This window comes from Mustela lutreola, chromosome 2 (genome assembly GCF_030435805.1).
Source record: "Mustela lutreola isolate mMusLut2 chromosome 2, mMusLut2.pri, whole genome shotgun sequence".
Classification (NCBI taxonomy): Eukaryota; Metazoa; Chordata; class Mammalia; order Carnivora; family Mustelidae; genus Mustela; species Mustela lutreola.
In genome coordinates this window covers 40,467,734-40,495,064 of record NC_081291.1, presented here as the reverse complement: position 1 = coordinate 40,495,064, position 27,331 = coordinate 40,467,734, and the positions used below count along the sequence as shown (strand labels likewise).

The window sequence follows — 27,331 nt, the reverse complement described above, 5'->3', positions numbered from 1 at the left end:
ATTAGCAGTCAGTCCCTATTTTCCCCAACCTGATTAGCCCTAGCTAGGCAAGCACTAATCTACTTTTTATCTCTATAAATAGCTTTGCCTATTTAGGACATTTCATATGAATGGAATCATATCATATGTGATGTTTCTGAATGGCTCCTTTCACTTAGCATGTTTTCAAAACACACCCATCCTGTAATGGGTATCAGTACTTCTTCTCTATTTACTGCCAAGTACAATTCCATTTCATGAACAGACTATATTTTATTTATCCAGTCAACAGTTGATGGATATTTGGGCTATATCCATCTTTTATGGGGGTCTATTTATAAATATTTGTGTACATGTGTTTTCATTTCTCTCCATTAGCTAGAAGTGGAGTCATTGAGTTATCCAGTAACTCTAGGTTTAATCTTTTGGGGGGAATGGCAGACTGTTTTCCAAAGCAGCTGTACCAGTTTATATTCTCACCAGCAGTGCACAAGGTTTCCAGTTTGTCCACGTCCTTGCAGACATTTGCTATAATGTCTTTTTGATTTCAGCCATCCTCATGGTGTGAAGTGGCATCTCAACGTGGTTTTGATTTCACTCCCCTGATGGCTAATGATGTTGAGCATCTTTTCATATGTACATTTCTCCTTTTTATATCTTCTTTGGAGACACGACCATTCAAATCCTTTGCCCATTTTTTAATTGGGCTATTTATCTTCTTATTATTGAGTTGTAAGAGTTATTTATTTATACATTCTAGATCAAGTCCCTTTACGGATATGTGATATGCAAATATTTTCTCCCATTCTGTGGATGTCTGCATACTTTCCTGATGGTATTTATTTGAAGCACAAAAGTTTTCAATTTAAATGTAGTCCGAATTACCCAGTTTTTCTTTTATTGCTTGTGTTTTTAGTATCATATCTAAAAAAACAAAAACAAAAACAAAACAGAAAAACACTGTCTAATAGAAGATCGTGAAGATTTACTCCTATGTTTTCTTCTAAGACTTTTATATATTTAGCTCTAATATTTAGGTCTTTGATCATTTCAGTTAATTTTTGAATATGGTTTGAGGTAGGGAATACAACTACATTCTTTTGCATGTGGATAACCACTTTTTTTTTGACACTCTTGGTTGAAACGATTACTCTTTCCCCATTGAATTACTCTGTAACATGACAGTTTTTCCTGGACTCAATTCCCTTCCATTGGTCTCTATATCTATCCTTATGCCAGTACTGCATTGGCTTGGTTACTGTGCCTTTGTAGTAAATTTTGAAATCAGAAAATTAGAGCCTTCCAACCTTGTCCACCTCTCCCAAGATTGTTTTGAATATTCTGGGTCCCTTGAATCAATCTCTCTCCCCTCTCCTTTTCTTTTTTCTTCCTCCCTTCCATCCCTTCCTTTCTTTTCTTTCCCCCTCTCTCCTCCTCCCTCCCTCCCTCCTGTCCTCTCTTTCTCCCTTTCTCTGTTTCTTTCTGTCTTTCTTATAAAGATTATTTTTTAAAAGCAGTTTTAGGTACACAACAAAATTAAGAGAAGGTACAGAGATTTCTCCTATACCCCGTCTCTACACATGCAGAGTTTCCCTTATTATCAACCTCACTTATCAGAATGTTATATTTCTTAGCAAGGATGAACCTACATTAACACATCATAATCACCCAAAGTCCATACTGTACATTAGGGTTCACTTTTTGTGTTGTACATTCTATGGGTTTGGACCAATGTACAGTTACATATATTCATCATAACATCATATAGAGTACTATCACTACCCTTAAAATCCTTGGTGGACTCCCTATTCATCCTTTTCTCAGGCTATCCTTCAACCAGGCAAACACTTTCATTGCTCCATAGCTTTGCCTTTTCCAGAATGTCATATAATTGGAATCATACAGGTTTAGCTTTCTCATATTGGGTTCTTTCGCTTAGTAATATGCATTTAAGTTTCCTCCATGACTTTTCATAACTTAACAGCTTGATTCTTTTTCAGCACTGAGTAACATCACATTATCTAGATGTGCCACAGTTTCTTTATCCACTCCTCTGCTGTGGGATATCTTGATTGCTTCTAAGTTTTCACAACTGTGAATAAAACTGCTATAAACATTCAAGCAGAGGTTACTGTGCGGACACAATTTTTCAGCTACTTTGGGTAAATACCAAAAAGTGCAACCTCTGGTTCCCATGGTAAGGGTGTGTTTCTTTTTTTGTGTGTGTGTGTGTTTCATTTTTTAAGAAACCACCAAACTATCTCCCAAAGTGGCTGCACCGTTTTGCATTCCCACCAGCAAAGCATGAGAGTTCCTGCTGGTCCACATCCTCATTAGCATTTGGTGTTGTCAGTGTAGTGGAATCTCATTATTGTTTTAATTTGTATTGATGATATATGATATGGAGCCTCTTTTCATGTATTTATTTGCCAACTGTATAATTCCTTGATTAGGGAATTCTGGCCCATTTTTAAATCAGGTTGTTTATCTCTTACGGTTGAGTTTTAAGAATTCTTTGCATATTTTGGATAACAGTCCTTTATCAGAAAAGTCTTTGCAAATATTTTTTTCAAGTTTACAGCTTGCCTTCTCATTCTCTTGATATTGTCTTTCAGAGAGCAGAAGTTTTAAAATTTAATGAAGTTCAGCTTACCCATTATTTCTTTCATGGATCAGGTCTTTGGTGTTACATCTAAAAAGCCATCACCATACTCAAGGCTATCTAGGTTTTCTCCTATGTTATCTTCCAGGAGTTTTTTTGTTTTGTTTTTAAAGATTTTTAGTTATTTATTTGACAGACAGAGATCACAAGTAGGCAGAGAGGCAGGCAGAGAAAGAGGAAGAAGCAGGCTCCCTGCTGAGCAGAGAGCCTGATGCCGGGCTCGATTCCAGGACCCTGAGATCATGACCTGAGCCGAAGGCAGAGGCTTTAACCCACTGAGCCACCCAGGCACCCCTCTTCAGGAGTTTTATAGTTTTGCATTTTATATTTCAATATCTGATCCATTATTTTTGTGAACTGTGTAAGGTTTGTATCTATATTTATAATTTTGTTTATGGATCCTTTGTCAAAGATCAGTTGACTATATTTATGGGGGTCTATTTATAAGCTTTCTATTCTGTTCCACTGATTATTTGTCTATTCTTTTGCCTATACCACTCCATTTTGATCACTATAGCTTTACAGTAAGTCTTGAAGTTGGGAAGCATGAACCACCCAACTTCGTTCTTTTCCTTCAATATTATGTGGGTTATTCTGAATCTTTTGCCTGCCCATATGAACTTCAAAATCAGTTTGTTGTTATCCGTATGATAACTTGGTGGGATTTTGATTGGGACTGTGTTGAATCTATAAATCAATTTGGGAAAGAGTGATATCTTGACAATATTGAATAATCCTATCCTATTAAGGTCCTAAAGCTTACTTTTAAAGATCCATTTAGTATGATATTAGCTGTAGGGGTTTTGTGTGTGTGTGTGTGGTTTTTATCAAGTTGATAATGTTTCCTTTAATTCCTAGTTTATGGATAATTTTTTTTATCATGAATAAATTTTGGATATTGTCCATTTTTTTTTCTGCATCTATTGATAAGATGACATGATTTTCCTCTTAGCCTGATGGTGTGGTGAACTTCATTAATTGACTTTTTAATGCCAAACCAGCCTTGCATACCTAGGATAAATCCCACTTGGTCATGGTGTATAATTCTTTGTATGCTTTTTAAAAATTTGATTTGCTAATATCTTGTTGAGTATTTTTACATCTATGTTAGTAAGAGCTACTAGTCTGTAGCTTTCTTTTCATAATATGTCTGTCTGATTTTGCATTAGAGGAATGGTGGCCTCACAGAATGGGTTAGAAAGTATTCCCTCTTCTATCCTTTTGAAGAGATTATAGAGAATTGGTATAACTTCATCCTTAAATGTCTGACAGAATTCACCAGCCTGTCTGGCTGGTGTTTTTTGTTTGTAAGGTCATTAATTATTAATTTAATTTTTAAAATTTCTTTTTTAAAGATTTATTTATTTCAGAGAGAGAGAGAGAATGCATGCACCTGGGAGAGAGGCAGAGGGAGAGAATCTTCAAGCAGACTCCCCAGTGAGGGCCCAATCCCAAAACACATGAGATCATGACCTGAGATGAAACCAAGAGTTAGACACTCAACTGAATGAGTTACCCAGGCATTCCTGATTCAGCTTCTTTAATAGACTTAAGCCTGTTCAGATCATCTATTTTTTTTGTGAGACTTTTGACAGTTTGTGTCTTTCAAGGAACTGATCCATTTCATTTAACTTACCATTTGTGGTCATGGAGATGTTAGTACTTTTTAAAATTATACTTCTAATGCCCATCAAAAGGAACCTATAATAACTTTCATTTCTAATATTAATAATTTGTGTCCTCTCTGCTTTTATTTAGTTAGCCTGGCTAGAAGCTTACTTATGTTATAGTCCCTTGGATTTCCGTATGGATTTTATGATAAGCTGGGCACTTTCTGCAGTGAAGCCAACTGGGATTTTGCTAAAGGCTGTACTAAATATACAGACAATGGTAAGGACTAAAGCCATCTTAACAATATTGAGTCTTTTGACCTATGAATATGAGCCTTCTTTCCATTGACTGCATCTAATTTCTTTCAACAACTCTTATGATTTTCAGAGTACAACTTTTGTATTCAATTTATTCAATTTATTATTTTATTATTTTTATTATTATAAATAATAAATTGTTTTAAAAATTTTATTTCTGGATTGCTTGTTGCAAGTATTTAGAAATAAAATTGCTTTTGTGTCTTGGTCTTGTATCTGGCGACCTTACTAAATTTTATTAGTTTTCCTCACTTTTAGAATGGATTCCCTAAGATTTTCTATGTATGATACGATGCCATTTGAAAATAGAGATAGTTTTACTTCTTTCTTTCAATTCACAGTTCAGTCTATTCTGTTTTCTTGCTTGAATGCCCTGACTAGAACTTCCAATGCAATGATGAACAGAAATTTTGAGAGCATATAACTATTTTTTTTAAGATTTTATTTATTTGTCAGAGAGAGAGAGAGAGAGAGCACAGGCAGACAGAGTGGCAGGCAGAGGCAGAGGGAGAAGCAGGCTCCCCGCCAAGCATGGAGCCTGATATGGGACTCGATCCCAGGACACTGGGATCATGACCTGAGCTGAAGGCAGCTGCTTAACCAACTGAGCCACCCAGGTGTCCCAAGCATATAACTATTTTTCTGATCTTAGAGGTAAAGTATTCAGTCTTTTACGGTTAAATATAATGCTAATTGTAAGGTTTTTGTAAATGCCCTTCATCAGGTTGAGAGAGTGCTCTTCTATTCCTAGGGTTGAAAGTTTTTATCACAAAAGTATATTTGATTTTGTCAAATTTGATTCTGAATCTGTTGAGATGTTCATGACATCTTTAATCTGTTTACATGTTACATTACATTAACTGATTTTAACAGGTTAAACCAACTTTGTGTTCCTGGGAAAAATTCCACTTGGTAATGGTGTAAAATCTTATTTTGAGTTGCTGGATTCTATATAGTAGAGGATATATATAGTTGAGGATATATATATATCTGTTGAGGATTTTTTCCATCTACATTCATGAGTAATTGCTCTGTAGTTTTCTTTTCTTGTGATGTCACTAGATGGTTTTGTTAACAGGTTAACATGTGGCCTAATATAATAATTCATAAATATTCACCTCTTTTCTGTTTTATTAATTAATTAATTAATTAGTTTTTAAGAGAGGGAGGGAGAGTCGGGGGGATGGGCAAAGGGAGGGGGAAAGAGAGAATCTTAAGGAGACTCCGCGCCTAATGCAGAGGCTGACAGAGCACCTCATCTCATGACCCTGAGATCATGACCTGGGCTGAAATTAAGGGTCAGACGCTTGATGAATAAGCCACCCAGGCACCCCTCTGCTTGTTTGTTTGTTTTTAAGAGATTGGAAAAAACTGGCACTAATTCTTTTTTTTTTTTAAGATTTTATTTATTTATTTGACAGACAGATCACAATCAGGCAGAGAGGCAGGCAGAGAAAGAGAGGAGGAAGCACGGTTCTCCGCTGAGCGGAGAGCCTGATGCAGGGCTCGATCCCAGGACCCTGGGATCATGACCTGAGCCAAAGGCAGAGTCTTTAACCCACTGAGCCACCCAGGTGCCCCGGTACTAATTCTTTAAATGTTTGGTAAAACTCACCAATGAAATCATCTAGTCCTGAACTTTTCTTCATGGGTTTAAAGAAAATTACTAATTCGAAGTTGTCCATTTCCTCTAATTATCATTCAGTTATTTACAGTATTGCTTTACAATTATTTTTTATATCACTAATGTTAGTATTTGTCTTCCTCTTTCATTTCTGACTCCAGTAATTTGAGTCTTTTCTCTCGTGCTCAGTCTAGCTAGAGGTTTGTCAATTTTTAAAAAAAAAAGATTTTATTTATTTATTTGCGAGAGAGAGTAAGAATGGGGAGAGGCGGGGGCAGAGGGAGAGGGAGAAGCAGGCTTCCCACTGAGCAGGGAGCCCATCTCCAGGCTCTATCCCAGAACTCTGAGATCATGACCTGAGCTGACGGCAGATGCTTAACCAACTGAGTCACCCAGGTGTCCCTGTCAATTTTGTTGATATTTTCAAATAATCAACTTTCAAGTCTGTAATTATCCTCTATTCTTTTTCTATTCTCTACTTCCTTATTTTTTTACTCTAATCTTTACTATTTCCTTTCTTGTTCTTTCTTGGATTTTGTTTGTTCTTCTTTTTAAAGTATCTCAGGTAGAAAGTTAAGTTACTGATTTAGAATCTTTCCTCATTTGTAAGGTAGCAGTTTACAACTATAAATTTCAATGTAAGTACTGCTTTAGCTGATCTCGTAAGTTTTGGTATACATATTTTCATTTTCACTTATCTCAAAGTATGTTCCTGGTTTTGTTTGTTTGTTTTTAAGTAGGTCTACTCCAGGGACACCTGGTGGCTCAGTCGTTAAGAGTCTGCCTTCTGCTCAGGTCATGATCCCAGGTCCTGGGATAGAGTCCTGCACTGGGTTCCCTGCTTAGCAGGGACCCTGCTTCTCCCTTTCCTGTTCCCCGCTGCTTGTTTCTCTCTCTCTCTAATAAATAAATAAAATCTTTAAAAAGATTTTTTTGCATGGAGCCCAACATAGGGCTTGAACTCATGACCCTGAGATCAAGACCTGAGCTGAAATCAAGAGTCAGACACTCAACCAACTGAGCCATCCAGGCACCTCATATTTCAAAATATTTTCTAATGTCTTCTGCAATTTCTTCTTTGACCTACTGGTTATCTAGGAGTGTGTTGTTTAATTTCCACTTCTCTGTGAGCTGCCCAAATTTCTTTCTGTTATTGACTTGTAATTTCATTCCACTGTGGTCAGAGAACATACTTTGCATGACTTCAGTCCTTTCAAATTCACTGAGGCTTGTTTTATGGCTTAACATATGGTCTATCCCAGGAATGTTCCATATGCACTCAAAAGAATGTGTGTTCCACTGGTGTGGGGTGGAGTGTTCTATGGATGTCTGTTGGTCCAGTTGGTTTAAACTGTTGTTCAAGTCTACTTCCTTGTTGATGATCTATCTATTGTTTAACCCATTATTTAATGTGGGGCATTAAACTCTCCCATTAATATTGGTGGATTGCCTATTTCTCCCTCTAATTCTGTCAATTTGGGCTTCATGTACTTGGGGGCTCTGTTTGTTAGGTGCATATATATTTATAACTGTTTTATCTCCTTTGTGGATTAACATTTTTAGCATTTAATGTGCTTGTTTTTCTCTAATAATTTTTTTCGTTCTATTTTGTCTGATATTAGTATAACCACTCCAGTTTTCTTGTTGTTGCTGTTTGGTTGACATCTTTTTCCATCTTTTTGCTTCCAACCTGTTTGTATATTAGGAACCTAAGGAATGTCTCCCATAGATAGCACATATTTGGGATTTTATTTTTCTTTCAACTATTTCTGGCAATTTCTGCCTTTTGATTGTTTTATCCATTCTTTTTTTTTTTTAAGATTTTATTTATTTATTTGACAGAGATCAGAAGTAGGCAGAGAGAGAGAGAGGAGGAAGCAGGCTCTCCGCGGAGTGGACAGCCCGATGCGGGGCTCGATCCCAAGACCCTGGGATCATGACCTGAGCCGAAGGCAGAGGCTTTAACCCACTGAGCCACCCAGGCGCCCCTGTTTTATCCATTCTTATTCAATGTTACTGATGTAGTTGAATTTATGTCTGTCATTTTCCTTTCTGTTTTCCATATGTCTCATGTCTTTTTTGTTTTTCTGTTCTTCCTTCACTGTTTTCTTTTGCACTGAGTGGATATTTTCTAACATAGCATTTTAATTCAGTGATTTGTTTTTACCATATTTTTCCTCAGTGGTTGCTCTTGGACTTACCACAGATGTCTTATCAAAAAGCCCTTCAGATTTATATTAACTTAATTCCAATGAGTTATACAAATGTTCATCCTATTTATCTCTATTCTCTTGTCTCCATTTTTTGATGTCATTGTTGAACATATTACAGCTATACATGCTATAAATCCCAAAATTTATTGTTATAACTGCTGCTTCATGTAACTATGTGTTTTAAAGAAGATGAAAGAGGAAGGAGAGCAAGGATATATTTATGGAGTTTGTTATATTAACCTTCTTCCATCATTTTTTATTTTCTTTATTTGTTCCTGTGGATTTGAGTTACTATCTGGTATCATTGTCTTATCTCACACAACTTTCCTCTACTCCAACTTCCTTTGTGCTATTATATATATCTTAAATATATTACATTTTTATGTTATAGTCCCAACAATACAGTTATATAAATATTGTCTTATACAATTGTTTTTAAAATCAACTGAGAGAATAAAGGATAAGAAATATTCATCATAGGGGTGCCTGGCTGGCTTAGTTGGTAGGGTATGCAACTCTTGATCTCAGGGTTGAGAGTTCAAGCCCCACACTGGGTGTAGAGGTTACTAAAAAATAAAACCTGAAGGGGTGCCTGAGTGGCTCAGTCAGTTGAGTGTCTGACTCTTGATTTTGGCTCAGGTTATGACCTCAGGGTCATGAGATCAAGCCCCATGTTAGGCTCTGTGCTCAGCGCTGAGTCTGCTTGAGATACTCTGTTCCTCTCTCTCTCTGCCCCTCCCCCTGATTGTGCTCTCTAAATAAATAAATAATAAATAGGTAAATAAAGTCTTAAAAAATAAAATAAAATTTAAAAAAGAAATATTCATTATAATGTTTTGTATATAATTGCCTTTACTTATGCTCTTTTTTAAATTTTTAAAAAAGATTTTATTTACTTAATTGTCAGAGAGAGAGTGATCAGACAGAAAGAGTGACAGTCAGAGAGGCAGGCAGAGAGAAAGGGGAAAGCAGGCTCCCTGCTGAGCAGAGAGCCTGATTCGGGGCTTGATCCCAGGACCCTGGGATCATGACCTAAGCTGAAGGCAGAGGCTTAACCCACTGAGCCACCCAGGTGCCCCTTATGCTCTTTTTTAAAATATGATTTTGAATTACTGTCTGGAGTCATTTCCTTTCAGCCTAAAGAATTCCTTAGTATTGCTTGTAAACCATTTGTGCTAGCAACAAATTAACTCAGTTTTCTTTACCAGGAATGACTTGATTTCACCTTTTATTTTCCTCCTGCAAAAAAGCTTTATTGCTTCCATTTCATCCATGGCTTCGGAGAGGGATCCTGGGTGGTTAAAAAGCTGCCTAGTCATTATAGGAAGAGGCCCAGGCACAAGCCCAGCACCAAGGCGATGCCAGAGGGGCCCCTCCAAGGCTGCTGGATTTCAGAGGGCTCTTAGTCATGCTTGATGGAGAGCCTTTTATTTATTTATTTTATTTTTTAAAGATTTTATTTATTTATTTGAAAGAGAGAGAGTGAGAGAGAATATGAGCAAGGAGAAGGTCAGAGGGAGAAGCAGACTTCCCATGGAGCTGGGAGCCTGATGTGGGATTCGATCCCAGGACTCCAGGATCATGACCTGAGCTGAAGGCAGTCGTCCAACCAACTGAGCCACCCAGGCGCCCGATGGAGAGCCTTTTAAATAGAATGCATTGCCAGCACAGTGTGGGGGCCAACCAGCCTACTGACGTTAGGCAGGTGATTATCCATCTTCTTGATAAGTTTCACCTACTCAGCTAGGAAGTGGTTCTCCAGGAAGTCACAGAGGTGGGGGGTCTGCCTGGACAGAACCCAGGGCATGAAGATCCGAAAGGGCCTGGTTCAGGTTCTTCTCTAGAACCAGAAGCCATCTTTGGATGGCTTCTGCATGCCTGGGAAGAGGGCACAGCTGCCACACTGTTTTTTCATTTTCAAGAGATGCTCAGTGCCCTCACCTCTCCTTAGCTAACTTGTGGAAGAAGGGGCCCATGTCCTCCAGAGCCATGTCTTCACAGTGGAAATAGAGGCCCAGAGAGAGACCAGTGTAGGAGGCCAGCAGATGCAAGCTGACCAGGCAGCTGACAGCAGCCTCCACCTCTGCAGAATAATTCTGAAAAACCTGGGAGCTCACAGTTCATTGGTAATAAGGAGAGAAGCTCCAAATAGGGTATTGACCGGTCCCGGGGCAAAGGGTGGCAGAAAAGATGGCTCTAGAGGTTGTGACCAGAAAAAAGGTTGGAGGGTGGTCGGAGGGTAAAGAGGCAACCTTGGGTCTGTTTTATCCAAACATTGAAGGAAGACACAGATCTGCAGGACTGCTGGGTACACTGCTTATTCCACCTTCATTTTTTTTTTTAAAGATTATTTATTTATTTATTTGACAGAGAGAAATCACAAGTAGATGGAAAGGCAGGCAGAGAGAGAGAGAGAGGGAAGCAGGCTCCCTGCTGAGCAGAGAGCCCGATGCGGGACTCGATCCCAGGACCCTGAGATCATGACCTGAGCCGAAGGCAGCAGCTTAACCCACTGAGCCACCCAGGCGCCCTCCACCTTCATTTTTAAAATAGTTTGGCTACAAGGCACCTGGGTGGCTCAGTTGCTTAAGCGTCTGCCTTTGACTCAGGTCATGATGTCAGAGTCCTGGGATCAAGTCCTGTGTCAGGCTCAGTGGGGAACCTGCTTCTCTCCTGCCTATCACTCTGCTTACTTGTGTTCTTTTTCACTCTGTCAAACAGATAAATAAATAAAATCTTTTTTTTTTTCAAATAAATAAATAAAATCTTAAAAAAATAAAAAAATAATTTTGCTAGATGTAAGATTTTGGGTAGACAGTTCCGCCCCACCTTTTGGCACTTCAAGTATGTCATCCCATGGCCTTCTGCCCTCCACAAGTATCTGATGAGAAATTTGCTGTTAATCTTAAAGAAGTTCCTTTGTATGTAACAAGTTGTTTTTCTATTTCTGCTTTTAAGACTTTATCTCTGTCTTTCAGGATTTTTTATTATGATTTATCTCCATGTGGATCTCTTTGAGTTTATCTTAGAATTCTTTGAACTTTGATGTATACATTATTTTTCATCAAATTTGCAAGTTTTCAACCATCATTTCTTCAAATAGCTTTTTCCTCTTCCTTTCTCTTTCTATTCTCCTTCTGGCACTCCCATCATGCATATGCTGTGTGCCAGATGTTGTTGCATATTTCTCTCAGTCTCTGTTCAATTTTATTCATTATTTTTCCCTATTCCTTGGATTGAGTGAACTTTATTGATTATCTTCAAACTTACCAATTCTTTCTACTTTAATTTCAAATCAGCTGTGAGGTCCTTTAATGATTTTTCACTTCAATCATTGTACCTTCTAATTCCAGAATTTCCAATTAGCTCTTTTTAAAAACAATTTTCAACTCTTTGTTGATATTCTTAATCTCATGGAACACTGTCATCATATCTTACTTTACTTTTTTTTTTTTTTAAGATTTTATTTATTTGTCAGAGAGAGTGAGCGAGAGCGAGCACAGGCAGACAGAGTGGAAGGCAGAGTCAGACGGAGAAGCAGGCTCCCTGCGGAGCAAGGAGCCCGATATGGGACTCGATCCCAGGACGCTGGGATCATGACCTGAGCCGAAGGCAGCTGCTTAACCAACTGAGCCACCCAGGCGTCCCTTACTTTACTTTTTTAAAATTTAAATTAAATTAGTCAATATATAGTACATCATTAGTTTCAGATGTAGTGTTCAATAGTTCATCAGCTGCATATAACACCTAGTGCTCAGCACATAATGAGGCCTCCTTAATTAATTTACTTCTTCAACCACGGTTTCCTCTTGTTGCTTGAATGTATTTATGGTGGCTACTTTGAAGTCTTTTTCTATTTGTGTGTGTGTGTTTATGTGTGTTAGATTGCTTTTAATTACTGACAGCTGGGGAGGGGTGGGGCCTGTGCAGTGGTGGTGTCACTACCCCCCTCGTCAGACCTTCAGGGACCAGGCCAGTGCCCACAGGTCCTGAGCCCATGCCAGCAGACCCCAGTGTTGTACTCTGTCCTCCAGGGATAAGACTCCAGCAAAGGATGAAATATTTTTCACTAAATCTGACATCTGGGTCCTATCACAGGCATCTTCTATTGCTTGCATTTTTTCCCCATGAATGAGTCACACTTTCCTGTTTCTTTGAACACCTCATACTTTTTTGATGAAAAAATCTGGATAATATATTTAGCATGTTAATAAATGATATCATGACAATATAGCCTAGGATATGTTAGGTCATATATTTTAGCAACTGCAGCCTACAGGGCTTATTGATGTTGTTTGCTCAAGTATTTGTTCAATATCTTGTCTGGACTATTTTAGTGAGGTCCATTTCACCCACTGCATGCAGCCTTCGATGTTGTTCCTCAGTGGGTGCAGCCTTGGGCAGGCATACAGTCACCCTGAAATGACAGGGTTTTATTACCTATCTTTCACTGACACTTTCTCCAATTTTTCTGTTAAACTGTCTGTCGCTGTTGGTATTAAACCCAGCTCCATGAATTGCCAGCTGATTGCTTTATTGTTTTTGAGGCACAAATTGCTTCTCCACCTGCTACAATTAAATTTAGGCTCATTTGCAGGATTAAACTTTAAGGAAATTAAAGGCCAGTCTTTGAACATTGTTCTGCCACAGACATTGTTCTGTCTCTTTCCCCGGTTCTCCTTTATAAATGAGCCAGCCTCTGTTTTAGTTTCTTTCTTTCTTTTTTTTTTTTTAATATTTTATTTATTTGACAGAGAGAGAGAGAGATCACAAGTAGGCAGAGAGGCAGGCAGAGAGAGAGGAGGAAGCAGGCTCCCGGCTGAGCAGAGAGCCCGATGCAGGGCTCGATCCCAGAACCCTGAGATCATGACCTGAGCCAAAGGCAGAGGCTTTAAGCCACTGAGCCACCCAGGGCCCCTGTTTTAGTTTCTTGCTCTCCTGAAGCTACCATCTTCCTCTTAATTATGGAACCTGGAGAACATTGGCCACATTTGCCTGGAACTTAAACTCTGTGATGCAGAGATGAAAACTGCTGATGACCTAGCCCTCCTAAGGCAGTACAATATCCCTCAACTGGGAGTTGGGGAGAAAAGGATCCCTGTATTCTTGACTGAATTGTCCGGAGCTGACTTTCCATCATGCTGAGTTTCAAGGGGAGAAGGAGGGCCACAAGTTACTAAGTTACTTACTAAGTTGTGGTTCAAATGTCACAGATTTTCCCTCTTTTTATTTATTTATTTATTTATTTTTCAAATTATTTTATTAGCACATAATAGATTCTCCCTCTTTCTTACCAAGCTTTAGTGTATCAGGGGAAAAAACCCAGCATGTCTGACTCCACATAGCTGCGACCTACAGCTTAGAAACTTCTGCTTTAGCCCTACATGTACATAGGCATGTTAATCATCAAAGAGATTTTGCTTAGGTCATGATCCGCTAGTATTTCATATTACAGCTAATATTTGCAAAAACTGCTTTCTACCGAAAACCTACCTCACCCAAGGAGATAAGGAAGCACATATAGAATTGACTATGCTTAATGTTTATAGGAATGACATGATCAGATACCTGTACACAAAGATCAACTGACCAAGGACAAACAAGTTTTATGACCAGGCATCAGTTACTTTCTGACTCCAACTCCCTTTTGCTTCCCCTGCTTTGCTAACATAAAAGAAAGTTGAATTTCATGCTAAGGGGAGAAGGTTGTTTAGGATAATAGTCTGTATCTCCTTGGTTTGCTGCATTTCCAGAAAAAGTCACTTTCCTTACCCCAACATCTTGCCTCTAGACTTGTCACGCAGTTGAGTAGAACAAGCTTAGAGTTGGCTACATTACATTTTCTTGAATAATCTGTTTCCTCATTTGCTTAGGCCGTTAGCACAATGTCCAAAGAGTCTAGATAATTGTTTTAAAAATAATTTTCACCAGGGTTGCCTGGGTGGCTCAGTTGGTTAAGTGTTTGACTCTTGGTTTCAGCTCAGCTCATGATCTCAGGACCATGAGATTGAGCCACGTGTCAGGTACACACCCAGTGGGGAGTCTGCTTGAGATTCTTTCTCCCTCCCACCCCCTCCCCCACTTCTTCCTTCCACTCATGTTCTCTCTCTCTTAAATGAATAAATGAATAAGTAAATAAAATCCTTAAAAAAAAGATTTTCACAAGTTATACCTGTTTTGCTGGGCAGCATTTCCACAGAGCTCTTTTGCCACCATTTTGTAAGTAGCCATCTTTCCTGGTATTTTTGCTGCTAAACTAAGCTTCTAGAATTTGGATCTCAGGCTGCTTCAAGCAATCATTATTTTCCTAGAGTGAGCCTTGCAAGGAACAGAGGGAGAGACACAGAGAGCCTGGGTGACATCATGGGAGCCCCTGGATCAGCCCTACACTTGGGATCATCTGGACTTTACAGTCAGATAAGCCAAACAGTTTCCTTCTTTCCTTAGCTAGTTGAAATTGAGTTTCTTACATGTAACTATGAGTTGTAACTAATATCCTGAATGTCAAACCTTTAATAATGTGTGAGTAAATGATAAGGACTTTGGAAAGCTTGTTCAACAAAATTGGTATCTAGGGTCATTTTTATATGACCTTTTTGATAGCTCACCTTGTCCCAATAATTTATGGCCTCTTGATGCTTAATGAAATATAGAGACATCATTTATGGTGATTCTAATAGATGTTCTTCTTAATAAGGATGTTTAATATGTTCCTATACATCCGTCAATATTTGTTGACATCCAAAGGGTTGGTTCCAAGGAAGACTCAATGTTGACTGCTAATGCTGACTTATAATATTAAGAATAGTACAGAGGCCTGACCTTAATTATAGAAAGTTCTTATAAGTCAGGTAATCTCTCTTTTCCATTAGCCTGTAACTAATGAGATTTTTTTGATGGATCTATACATTTTGTTACACACTCACCACCTTGATTCCAAAAACCACTAATTGTGGTTTCCTGGAATCCTAGAAATATCCCAAACATGACAGAGATCATGGAATTGGAGAATCTTCAGAGAATTTACTGGCAAGCAGCACCCAGTATAGCTGTAGCTGATTCATTAGAATCTCTCTGGTAAGCATATCGTTTTCCAAATATTGGAGCTAGTTACAAACCTCTAAACAAACTATTAAGTGGAAAAAGGGAAGATTATATATTGTTACTCTTTTTTTTTTTTTTTAAGAGAAAGATCTGTGCGTTCATTCTTCTCTGCAGAAAGTATTTTTTTTTTAAAGATTTTATTTATTTATTTATTTCTCAGAGAGCAAGAGCATGCAAGCGCACAAGCAGGCAGAACAGCAGGCAGAGGCAGAGAGAGAAGCAGGCTCCCAGACGAGCAAGGAGCCCGATGTGGGACAAAATCCCAGGACCCTGGGATCATGACCTGAGCTGAAGGCAGTGGCTTAACCGACTGAGCCACCCAGGCACCCTTGTTACTCTTTTTAAAAAAAGATTTTATTTATTTGAGGTTGGGGGAAAGTAAGGAGGGGCAGAGAGAGAGGGAGAGATAGTCCCACACGGAGTGCAGAGCCCAATGTGGGGCTCAATCTCACGACCCTGAGATTACCCCCTGAGCTGAAACCAAGAGTTAGCACTTAACTGACTGCACCACCCACTCACCCCTATATATTGTTATTCTTGATGTGATGAAGAAAATCTAGGTAATCTAAGATTTTTATTTACTTGGTAGGATATTCCTTTGAAATAGTAAAGGATGGGTCGAGTTTGTTAGAAATACAGAAATATCCAGAGAAGTCTGGGAGAATTTATGGGTCAAGGCTGTAGGCTGTAAGCAATTTTATCCTACCTCTCAGGTCAATATTCTTTCCTAACTCCTTCCTTTGAGATAGATGCTTATGGCAAGTGTTGGAAACAGGAAAAACATCAGACATTATTATAATATTGGCATTTATCAAAACTTGGTTTAAAAAGGCCTTTCTCGGGGCACCTGGGTGGCTCAGTGGGTTAAAGTCTCTGCCTTTTGCTCAGGTCATGATCCCAGAGTCCTAGGATTGAGCCCCACATGGGTGTGTGGGGGGTGGTCTCTGCTCAGCAGGGAGCCTGCTTCCTCCTCTCTCTCTGTCTGCCTGCCTCTCTGCCTACTTGTGATCTCTCTGTCAAATAAATAAATAAAATCTTTAAAAAAATAAAAAGGCCCTTCTTCCTGGGTATGACTTACAAAACACCTTAAACTAATGTATATTTCTATACTGGGTGCTGCTTGCCAGTAAAGTCTCTGAAGATTCTCCAATTCCATGATCTCTGTCATGTTTGGAATATTTCTAGGATTCCAGGAAACCACAATTAGTGGTTTTTGGAATCAAGGTGGTGAGTGTGTAACAAAATGTATAGATCCATCAAAAAAAATCTCATTACTTCCAATTAAATGGGAGAGAGGTGAGGTGAATTCATGACACTCAATTATTTTTACAATAGTGAAAGCTTTATGGCTGTTACTAAAGAAAAGGGGGAAAGTACCCCAGATTAAATTTTTTTTAAGATTTTATTTTTTATTTGACAGAGATCACAAGCAGGCAGAGAGGCAGGCAGAGAGAGAGAAAGAGAGAGGGAAGCAGACTCCCTGCTGAGCAGAAAGCTGATGCAGGGCTCCATCCCAGGGCCCTGAGATCATGACCTGAGCCAATGGCAGTGGCTTACCCACTGAGACACTCAGGCGTGCCCCCCCCCCCAAATAAATTTTAATGAACAGATTTGATCTATTTGTAATCAGCAGATTGTTTTAAATACTTTAAGCTTCTGAGTTACCCGAGAGCAGTATGCATCTTAGAGAGCTTACAAGCCATCTGCAGTTTACTTTGCACTAATAATGGTACTGCTCTTTGGACCATTATTCACAGAAATAGAAAATTAAATGTCCACTGGTTTCTAGGACTTCATAAATCATGAATTGGTAGGATCTGAGTTCCACTAATTGTACTTGAGAATCTAATACGCTTGAGTTGCAGACTTGTACTCTGGTTTTATTCTTATAGTAAAATCTTATGTGAGAAGGGTTTTTCTTTTTTCTTTTTTTCCTACAGGCTTTGCGTAGATGAGAATATGGGTGAGATTGTGGCCTGCAATCGACTGACCTATCACTTGCTAGAATGTTTGCATTTTGGATCTCCATCTTCACTCTGCTGCCTCAGCAGTATATTTGAGTTGGTTCTACAGAGATGAATTTCAAGGAAAACATCACCTAGACTTTATTTCAAATTACCTTGAGGATCAATATATTCTACTGAAGCCCAAAAATGCTATGTTCATAATCTGCTGCTATGATATATGACTCAGAGAAGGTAAATGTCCTGTCAACTTCAATCTCTCTTTGTTATTTTTAGGGAGGGCTAGTTTCCATTATCAAAAGCAGATAAGGAATGCCAGCAATCATTTGTCATTCAAAATGGAACACTTACTTAGTTGTGAATGAATGAAAACCATCATGTGGTATGTTTGTTTTTTTAATAGTGGTGATAAAGTCACAACCCAAGGTCAGAGGACATTCAAATGTGGTTCTACTGGGTTGCTTATATTTTTTGGATAGGCTGGAAAGAAAATTCTGCTTTGGTTTTTGAATACATTTTTCCCTCTAAAACAGAGACAAGAAGAAACCTGACATTTTTTCTCATCTTCTGAAATGGTAATTAAGTTTTATATCTTCCACCTACAGATTTTTAGTTCCAGTTTGAGGTAGTCTGTCCTTACCCACACTTATGAAATGACTCCCATCTCACATGATGGTCTGTGGTGTGTGACAGACAGGTCACTTAATGAGTGAGTAAGCCTGTGCGGAGGTCTTCTCACAGGTTCTGAGTAGGAAATGATAAAATGGCCATTTGCCATTTAGGGTTTGAAACCAACAGATGGTAAGACTTCTCTACATGGCCATCTCCCAGGCACTTCAAAATAAAAATAGGGCCCAAGTTAAACTCATCTCATCCCATGAAACAGTCTTTTTCTCTCCAAAGATCACCATCCATTGAGTAGGATGAATCCTAACAAACTGCCGTTTTCCATATCTCATAAATAGCTGAATATTGGCAATTTTAAACAGAACAGCCTTACTAGTTGTTCAGGTCAGAGACCTGGGGGAAATCCTTCTCATCTCACTCTACTTCAACTCTTACAGCAAGCCAGTCATGAGGACTGGTAATTCTCTTTCTCAGGCAGGTTCTGAATCCATCTTTAAGGCCCTCAACATAGCCCATATAATCAGTAATTGGCCTAGTGATTCCACTGTCCACACTGCAATGAATAGGGTGTCCTCTTTAAAACACAAGCCAGACCATCCCACTTGCATGTTAGAAATCAGTCAATGGCTTCTCAGTGCCCTTAACACAAAGACCAGACAATCCAACCCCTGCTGACCTCTTTAATCCCACATCACCCTATTTTCTGATTACTCTACCTTTTTTTTATTTTCTTAAGGATGTTCCTTTCCAACTCAGGGCCTTTGAACATATTATTCCATCTGCTTGGTACTCTCTTCTCTCTCATTACTAACCAGGCCCTTATCACTCAGTGATCCCTGCTTCTTCTGAAGGATCCTTCTTGTCAAGGATGTTGGAAGACTGGCACATTCATGCCTCAGCATAAATGCCATGTCCCCAAAGAACCTTCTATGACCTCTCACTCACCAGCATGGAACCCCAAATTACATATGCCCACGAGACTTCAACAAGATCATACTTCCAATTACCTATTCAATGCTAGGCTCAAACTCCAAGGGAGCAAGGCTGTGACTGACTTGTTTGCTGCCATATTGGTATCACTAATCCAGGCCTAGAACCTATTCTAGAACCTAGAATCTATCTTCAGTGATTTTTCTACTTAGGATTTTTTAAAAGGTAACAAAAATGTTTAATTAAAAAATTCAAAACTGAGAATCTGAACCAGAACTCTGGAGTGTTTTTGAATTATCCCCTAACATGGCTACATCTGTTAATAGTTATTGTTACCAGAGAATAATCATCAAAGCTACCATTTATTGAGGGTTAACTATGTGCCAAACCTCTGGAGGAACATGAGGACTAGTGAAGGTGGGGGGTTTACTGAGGTTCAGACAGCTCATAAAGGTGGAACCAAAGTCACAAAGACCCATAATCCAAGACATGCTTTGGATGCTCTCAGTCCCTCAAATCTTTGGGACAGACAACTTCTTGAACACAAGAATCCCCTATACCAGAACACTAAGAGAATCAACTGCAGAATCCCAGAGAAACACATTTTCAGCTCTAAGTAAAACGTTTTTAGACACACACCAGTTAATTTCACCATGTTTCTAAGAACAATCCTCTCCCGAGCAGCATCTTAGTAAAAGCTTGTGTTCCTACCGGAAGGAAGAGTCTCTGAGCAGCACAGGGTTTGAATAATTTCTTCCATTCCTGAGGGTTTCCAACCGAAAACGTGATGGGGTAGATTCTGTGCTCAAACTTCTTTGTATACATGTCAGGCCACTGTCGTAACTAAAAAATAAGGAAGACAAGGGGAGGGTGATTAGGCCCCAGAGATATGGAAAACACCTGAAGCTTCTGGATGTTCAAGTGGAAATTATTCAGGCACCTTACAGAGAATGTCTAACTTCACCACCATGATTAATGCTCAATGAATGAAAGACTATGGCTAGAATTAAAAAAAAATAACATCCAGAGTTGTCAAGGATGTTGGGAGATTGGCACAAAAACAGCACAAGGGGAGTATAAATTTGAATAAACTTCCAAGAGGGAAATTTGAAATTGGGAACAACCAACCCCAAAAGATAAAGGCACAAGATTTTCAACAAAGTCTCATTTGTAATTAAGAAAAAAAAACCTTTGTGAACAAACTAAATGCTCTATAGTTAGGAACTGGGAAAATTAATTATGAGGGAACTATACAATAGACTATTGTAATAGTTAAAATAAAGTAGATCTATATGTGCTGACAAGGAAAAATGTTTATTATAAAAAACCTTTTATTATAAAATTTATGTTTAAATAAATAAGTTTATTAAGAATTTTGTTATAAAATCTGTTATAAAGATGCTTATTAAAAATAAAAAATAAAATGCAAAAAATTGTATAATGTTTCTGTCTTAAAGGAAAAATATATGCACATATATTTTATATGGAGAGAAAAATCTTGACAGATAGACACCTAACTGATTTTTGTGGGTTTTTTTTAAAGACTTTATTTATTTGAGCACAAGCTCAAGCTTGTGCTTGAGAGAGAGAGAGCACAAGCATGGGGAGCAGCAGACAGAGGGAGGGGGAGAAGCAGACTCCCCACTGAGCAGGCAGCCCAACGTGGGGCTTGTTCCCAGGACGCCAGGACCATGACCTAAGCCGAAGGCAGACACTTAACCAACTAAGCCATCCAGGCATCCCTGATGCTAAAGTGTTAAAAGTAGGCACCTGTGGAAGTGGTAGTGGTGGTGTCATTTTCTAAGTTTATATTTCTGTGTTCTTTTAAAATTTTCCAGTGAGTATATTTACTTTGCATATGTTAATATCAATAACAATATTAATTAATGAGTTTTATTTTTTAGAGCAGTTTTATGCTTACAGGAAAACTGAGCAGGAAGTACGGGGTTCCCATCCACCCTCCCCCCACCCCCGCAATTTCCCCTATTACCTATGTCTTGCATTAGTGTGGTATGTTTGTTACAACTGATGAACCAATATCAATATATTAGTGAGTAAAATCCATAGCTTACCTTAGGTTTCATTCTTGGAGTTGTATATTCTATGGACTTTGACAGATGTATAATGTCAGGTATCTGCCATTACAGAGTAGTTTCAGCACCCCAGAAATCTCCTCTGTTCCACCTATTCACCCCTTCCTCCTTCCCTCCCACTGAATCCTTACAACCACTAATTATTTTACTGTCTCTTAATTTGCCCTTTCCAGAATGTCATATAGTGGCAATCAGAGAGTATAAAGCCTGTTCAGATTGGCTTCTTATACAAGCAACATGCACTGAAGTCTCCTCCATGTCTTTTGGTGGATGGGTACCTCATTTATTTTTTATCACCGAATAATATTCCCTTGGTAAGGGTATTGTGGTTGCTTTCAGTTTGGGGTGATTACAAATAAAGCTGCATAAACATTGATGTGTAGTTTTTGTGCGGACAACTTTTCAGCTCCTCTAGGTAAATACCAAAGAGTGAGATACCTGGACTGTATGGCTGGTCTACACTTAGGTTTTTAAAAATGTGTCAAGCTGCTCTCCAAAGTAGCTGTAGCATCTTGCATTCCCACCAACGATGAGTGAGATTTTTTCTTGCCACACACCCTCGGCAGCATGTTGTGTTATCAGTGTTGTGGATTTTAGCCATTCTAACAGGTGTGTAGTGGTATCTCACTGTTTTCCTCTGCAGTTCCCCAATAACGTGTGATGTGGAGTCTCCTTCTGTACACTTATCTGCCATCTGTGTATCTTCTTACGTTTTTGAGTTTTTTCCCCATGGACACAAAAGTCCTACTTGTAAGAAAAAATTCCCAAAGTCCCCTCACATTTATGGCAAGGTTGTTTATCATATATAATGTTGTCTGTAACAGAGCAAAGTTAGAAACAACCTAAACAGCAATTTGGTTAATAAGCTCCAAGGAATGTCTACATAACAGAATGTGACATCATACAGGAAGGGTTTGCTAACCGTTGGTAGGACAAGAACTAAATACAGCCTGCTATGAAAAGCACACAAGCCAAGAATGATTAGATACTTTTAAATAGCTGAAAAAGGTAAGAACAAGAGTAATATTTTGTGACATTTATAAGTCACATGAGATTTGAATTTCAGTGTCCATACATAAAAGTTTTATTGGAACACTGTCACACCTAATTGTGTACATATTTCTACGGCTGCTTTCACACTCAATGTCAGAATTAGGTAGCTACAAGGCTGTGTAGCCTACAGAGCTATTATTTGGTCTTTTACAGAAAAAGCTGGACAACCCCAGTTTTAGAAGAAATTGAGTAATACAAGGCTTAGTGATATAAAAGGGAATATAGAAGATGACCTTATTTCTGATATTCATGTGAAAAGAAAAGGAATATAAGTAAATATACCAACATTACTCTCCCTGACCATTAGGATGGGTTGATTTTTTAAATTTATAATTTTATGAATTATTTTTACACCGTACATACATTGCTTATACAGTCACATAAAAATGTTTGAAGAAACATACCATTAATCATGCTTTAAATTTGCAAATTTGAGGGCGCCTGGGTGGCTCAGTGGGTTAGGTTTCTGCCTTTGGCTCAGGTCATGATCTCAGGGTCCTGGGATCGTGTCCCGCATCGGGCTCTCTGCTCAGCAGGAAGCCTGCTTCCCTTCCTCTCTCTCTGCCTGCCTCTCTGCCTACTTGTGATCTCTCTCTGTCAAATAAATAAATAAAAATCTTTAAAAAAAAATTGCAACTTTGAGATGGATATATGAGAGAGAAATCTCAGAAGGAGAAAGAGGAGGAGTGGCAAAGTATTTGATAACTAATTCATGAAGGCCCACTGACCGATCAGAACCCACACCAGGCACAAATACTGGCACACCTGCACTGACTCATCAGAACCGACACTGGCTGTACACACTGAGAGCGACTACACTGACCTCTCAGAATGGACACCAGGGACAGATACTCAGTCCAAATGTGCCTTGCCACAGCAGCCCAAAATCAGTACTCGAAGGAGAATGGGAAGGTCCCGGAGGTCTACTGGTTTCCCTGACTCTTTGATCTCCCAGAAGGGTTTATCTGCCTTTACCAATCTGTGTCTTTTAACTGGAATGTTCAGTCCATTTACATTTGTTTCAATGCTCGTGTTTAAATAGTATACCAGCTCCAGCCACAAGTTCTCCTTGACACCTCTTCCTATGGCAGAGGACACACACACACACACACACACATACACACACAAAGGATGTTGCCATCCCACTGGCCCCACCCATCACCAGAATGGATTGGTGGTCACCCCCCTTTGGTGTCCCACTTTTTCCTGACAGATGCATCAAACCTCAAGCACATGTCTGATTCCTGAGCTGCCAGGAGCAGCTAGGAAATCAACCAGCTGGCATTTGCAGCTCCTATATTGAGAGATGACAAAAATAAATGAGACTCCAAAATATTAAGTATCTACATTATACTTGGTAAATAGCTCCAGACATATTGTATTTACATGGCTTAAAAATTAAAAAATTCTCCTTAAAAAGAGTACAATTCATCCACAAAGCAGTTTCCAGAGGAATCATGAGGTCAGCTAGCACTTTGTTTTGTTTTTACAAAACAAAGATACGTGGCCTTGAGCTTTGTAGGAAGTTGTCAAAAGAAACTGGATATTCCCACAATGCCTCAGGGTTGGAAGTAATACCCTTGCAAAGGGCGGCAGACCCTGTCTCTCCATACCAGCACCTCCTGTGACTACACAAAAACCAACTGGTCCTGCCCTACTATTTTCAAGCTAACAAGGTACAGGAGATGTTCCAAAGAATCTCTGTGGAATGAAAGAATAAACAGACCATGTGATTCAGCCTCAAAGTATGTTCTGCAGTAACAGAGCAAGGATCATTTTGTCCTTCCATACTGATGAAACAACCAAGACTAAGGAAAGTTCTGTGACTTCCATAAGAGACAAGGTTTTATATCTGAACTTTTTATCTATAATCCCTGCATGGGAAGGGACGAGGCCAGATGCCCTGCCTGTCTTTTAACACCCTGTTACAATTTCCTTTGTTGGTTGAGCTCCACTGATCTAACAAAGACCTGAGGAAAGGAGCCATCACAGGGATAAAGTCTCCAGAGCGATTCAAATGATTTTTCAAATTCAATGATTCTCCCATACAATTTAGTTCCCAATTTATAATGTGCCAATTACCATGGCTTATAGCAAATTACCCCCAACCTTAGCAGTATAAAACGACCATCTATTAAGCTCACAGATGCCATGGATCAGGAATTCGGACAAGGCACAGAAGGGGGCAGGGTGGGGGGCGGCTTACACTGCTGCATGATGTCTGGGCCTCGGCTAGAAGCTTCGAAGCCTAAAGGCTGGAATCATCTGAATGCCAGTCCGTTCACATGTCTGCTAATTGAGGCCAGCTAGGGGCTAGGGACCTCAGGTCTTCTCTGAGTGGGTCTCTCCATACGATCTCTCCAAATGGGCTAGTGTGGGCTCACTCACCACATCCCGGCCAGGTTCCTGGGGCAGGCATTCCATGAAAGCCGGTAGAAGCTATGTTCTTTCCATTCTCTAGCCTCAAATGTCACGTGAACAGTCTATGTAGCATACTCTATTTTATATATACATACAGATGATGTATATAGAGGCATATGTATTGGCTATTACCTTTTAACAAATTATCCCCAAAACGTAGTGGCTCGAAACCACAGAAATGTAATCTTTCATGTACTTTCTTAGGGTCAAAAATCTGTAAGCTGGGTTGCTCTGGCTTAGTGGCTTTCACGAGGGTGTTGTCCAACTACTGGCTGGGGTCACAGTCCTCTGATGGCTGGGCGGGGTGGGAGGTTCTGTCTCCAAGCTAACTCCCATGAGTGTCACAAGAAGCCCTGATTCCTTACCAGGAAGGCCTCTCCAAAGGGTGCTCTGACATGAAAGTGGCTTATCCCACAGCAGGTGATCCAGGAGAGAAAGTGAGTGCAGGCAAGATAGCAATTGTGGTGCCCTTTTAAATGTTAATCACAGAGCTGACATAGCATTGTGTTTTCCCCATGCTGCTGGTCACACAGGCCAACCCTTGAGACAGTGAAGGAGGGAAGCATGCCAGCGTGTGAATAACAGGTGGGGCCACTGAGAGCTTCTTTGGAAAATACATTCTGCCTCATACACATAGTTACACACACACCTCTTCCTTCCCCTCACCTTCTTTAAGTTCAGATCTGTTTTGTTCGGCTCCATCCTCCTGTCCCAGCCTCTAGCACCCAGTGGGTACTCAATTAATTTTATTAGATGGTTATTGGGCAACACATTGCTAAGGTTCGTCCACAGCCGGTTTCCTCCCTTCCTGCACACTGAGCACTTCTCAGCCTCTTGCCATTGGGTGAGCCTTGTGACTGCTTCTGGGTAGTTCAATGTGAATGGAAAAGACTCGTGTCACTGTCAAGCTGAGGGAGTGAAATGGACAGTCGTGAGCCACTTGTCTCTCTCTTTCCTGCATGGCATCCCAAGAACTTCAGAAGCCAAGTGTTCCAGCAGGTGCAACTCAAAGCATGAACAGTCTTGGGGCACATGGCTGGCGTAGCTGAGAGGGCATGCCACGCTTGACTTCAGGGTTGTGAGATCACACCCCATGCTGGGTGTAGAGATTACCAAAAACACTTAAAAAAAAAATAAACTTAAAAAAAAAAAAAAGCATGAATAATTTTTGTCATTTTCAGTCCCAGATCTAAGAGCTTGTGTGAGACAAGCAGCAGGCACGTGGGAAGGGTCTGAGGTTTTCGGGAGGTGTTAAGGTAGCCTGACCTAGCATATCCTGATTCCAGATACCTTAGCTCTTCTATCAGTGTTGCTCGCTTCAAGTTACAGCAGGGAAGCCGAAGCTCTGAAAGGCCACAAGGCTTGCCTGAGATCCAGCAGCAAGCATATAGGGGAGCTGAGTTTCTCAGATGAGTCTTCTATCTGCTAGCTGCAGAGGTAGAATGGCACACTGGTTAAGCAGGTGGAGGTCTGACGCTGTGACCTTGAGCTGACACCTGATGAACAAATCACTAAAACTCTACAAAAGAGGGACATGATTGCTACCTTCCGGGGAGAGTGAAGGAGGGGTAAATTATAAATCAGAAGCCCTTGATAAATGGTAATTATCATTGCCATCTCGTTTCAACCACAGCTGCAGAGAAACAAACCATGTGTGTGCCAACCTCTTCCCTTTCCTTTGACTCAGATCTTTTTTCAAGGCATTTTCCAATCGATTTCAAAGCTTTGAGACTATTTGGCTTCGCCTGGTGAAGATGTCAAGGGGACAGTTTTCTTCAGAAAACGCAGCCCATTCTCTAGCTTTCTGTTAGTAGCCTTTCTCTGCCCAACAGGCTTCTTTTGGCCTTTCTCATTAGTGTAGCCAGCCTGGGGACAGGAGGGGGCCCTGCTGACACAAGTCAGTGGATATGAAACGAACCACGTCTCACTCTGCCAGCACTCAGGCCTTACCACAAGGGCAAACATCCAAGACAAAGCAAAGTTTGGTTTACAAACTCAAAACTCAAAACTCTGCAAACTCCCCAGTCCCGAGACTGGGGAGAAGAGGTATTTCCAAAGCTCTCCTCGGGAACTGGTAAAAAAAAAAAAAAAAAAAAAAAATCGGTCCTTGTTCCTCAGTAGAGGAATAGTCAACTGAACAGGCATCCAACCCATAATAAAATACTATACAGTCACCAGAAAAGATGAGGTGAAGACATCTGAGACCTGACCTGGAACAATCCTGACAATACGGTTTTAAGGTAGGAAAACCAAGTTTAGGTGGACACATAGAGAACAAGCTTGATTTTATAAAAGAAATACAGGGGCACCGGGTGGCTCAGCTAGTTAAGTGTCTGCCTTCAGCTGGGGTCATGATCCTGGGGTCCTGGGATCAAGCCCCACATAGGGCTCCCTACTCAGGAGGGGGCCTGCTTCTCCCTCTCCCTCTGCTCCTCCACCCTGCGCATGCATGCTCTCTCTCTTTCTCTGTCTCAAATAAATTTTAAAAATCTTTTTAAAAAATAAAAGAAATACATTTTAGTCTGGGCATATATACCTGTGTGTTATACAGGTATATGTTTATACAAACAAATACACATTTACACACATATACATGCATCCATACAGATAATTACACACACAAACACACATCTGCAAATAAAAAAATATGGAAGAATAATTCAAAATAGCTAACTCAGATAGTTTCTTGTGTGGGACAAGGACACCTACCTTTTAATTTATAGCATATGTATC

The 27,331-nt window shown here is 39.7% G+C and overlaps 1 protein-coding gene across 1 annotated transcript in view; it reads right to left on the bottom strand.

Moving 5' to 3' along the window:
• Positions 1-27,331, bottom strand: part of GXYLT2 (glucoside xylosyltransferase 2) — a 92,471-nt gene that overhangs the window by 42,307 nt on the left and 22,833 nt on the right. The window contains exon 3 of the mRNA XM_059161512.1: positions 19,743-19,874. Within this exon, the coding sequence (XP_059017495.1) occupies positions 19,743-19,874 (132 nt within the window). The remainder of the gene's footprint in view (positions 1-19,742; positions 19,875-27,331) is intronic.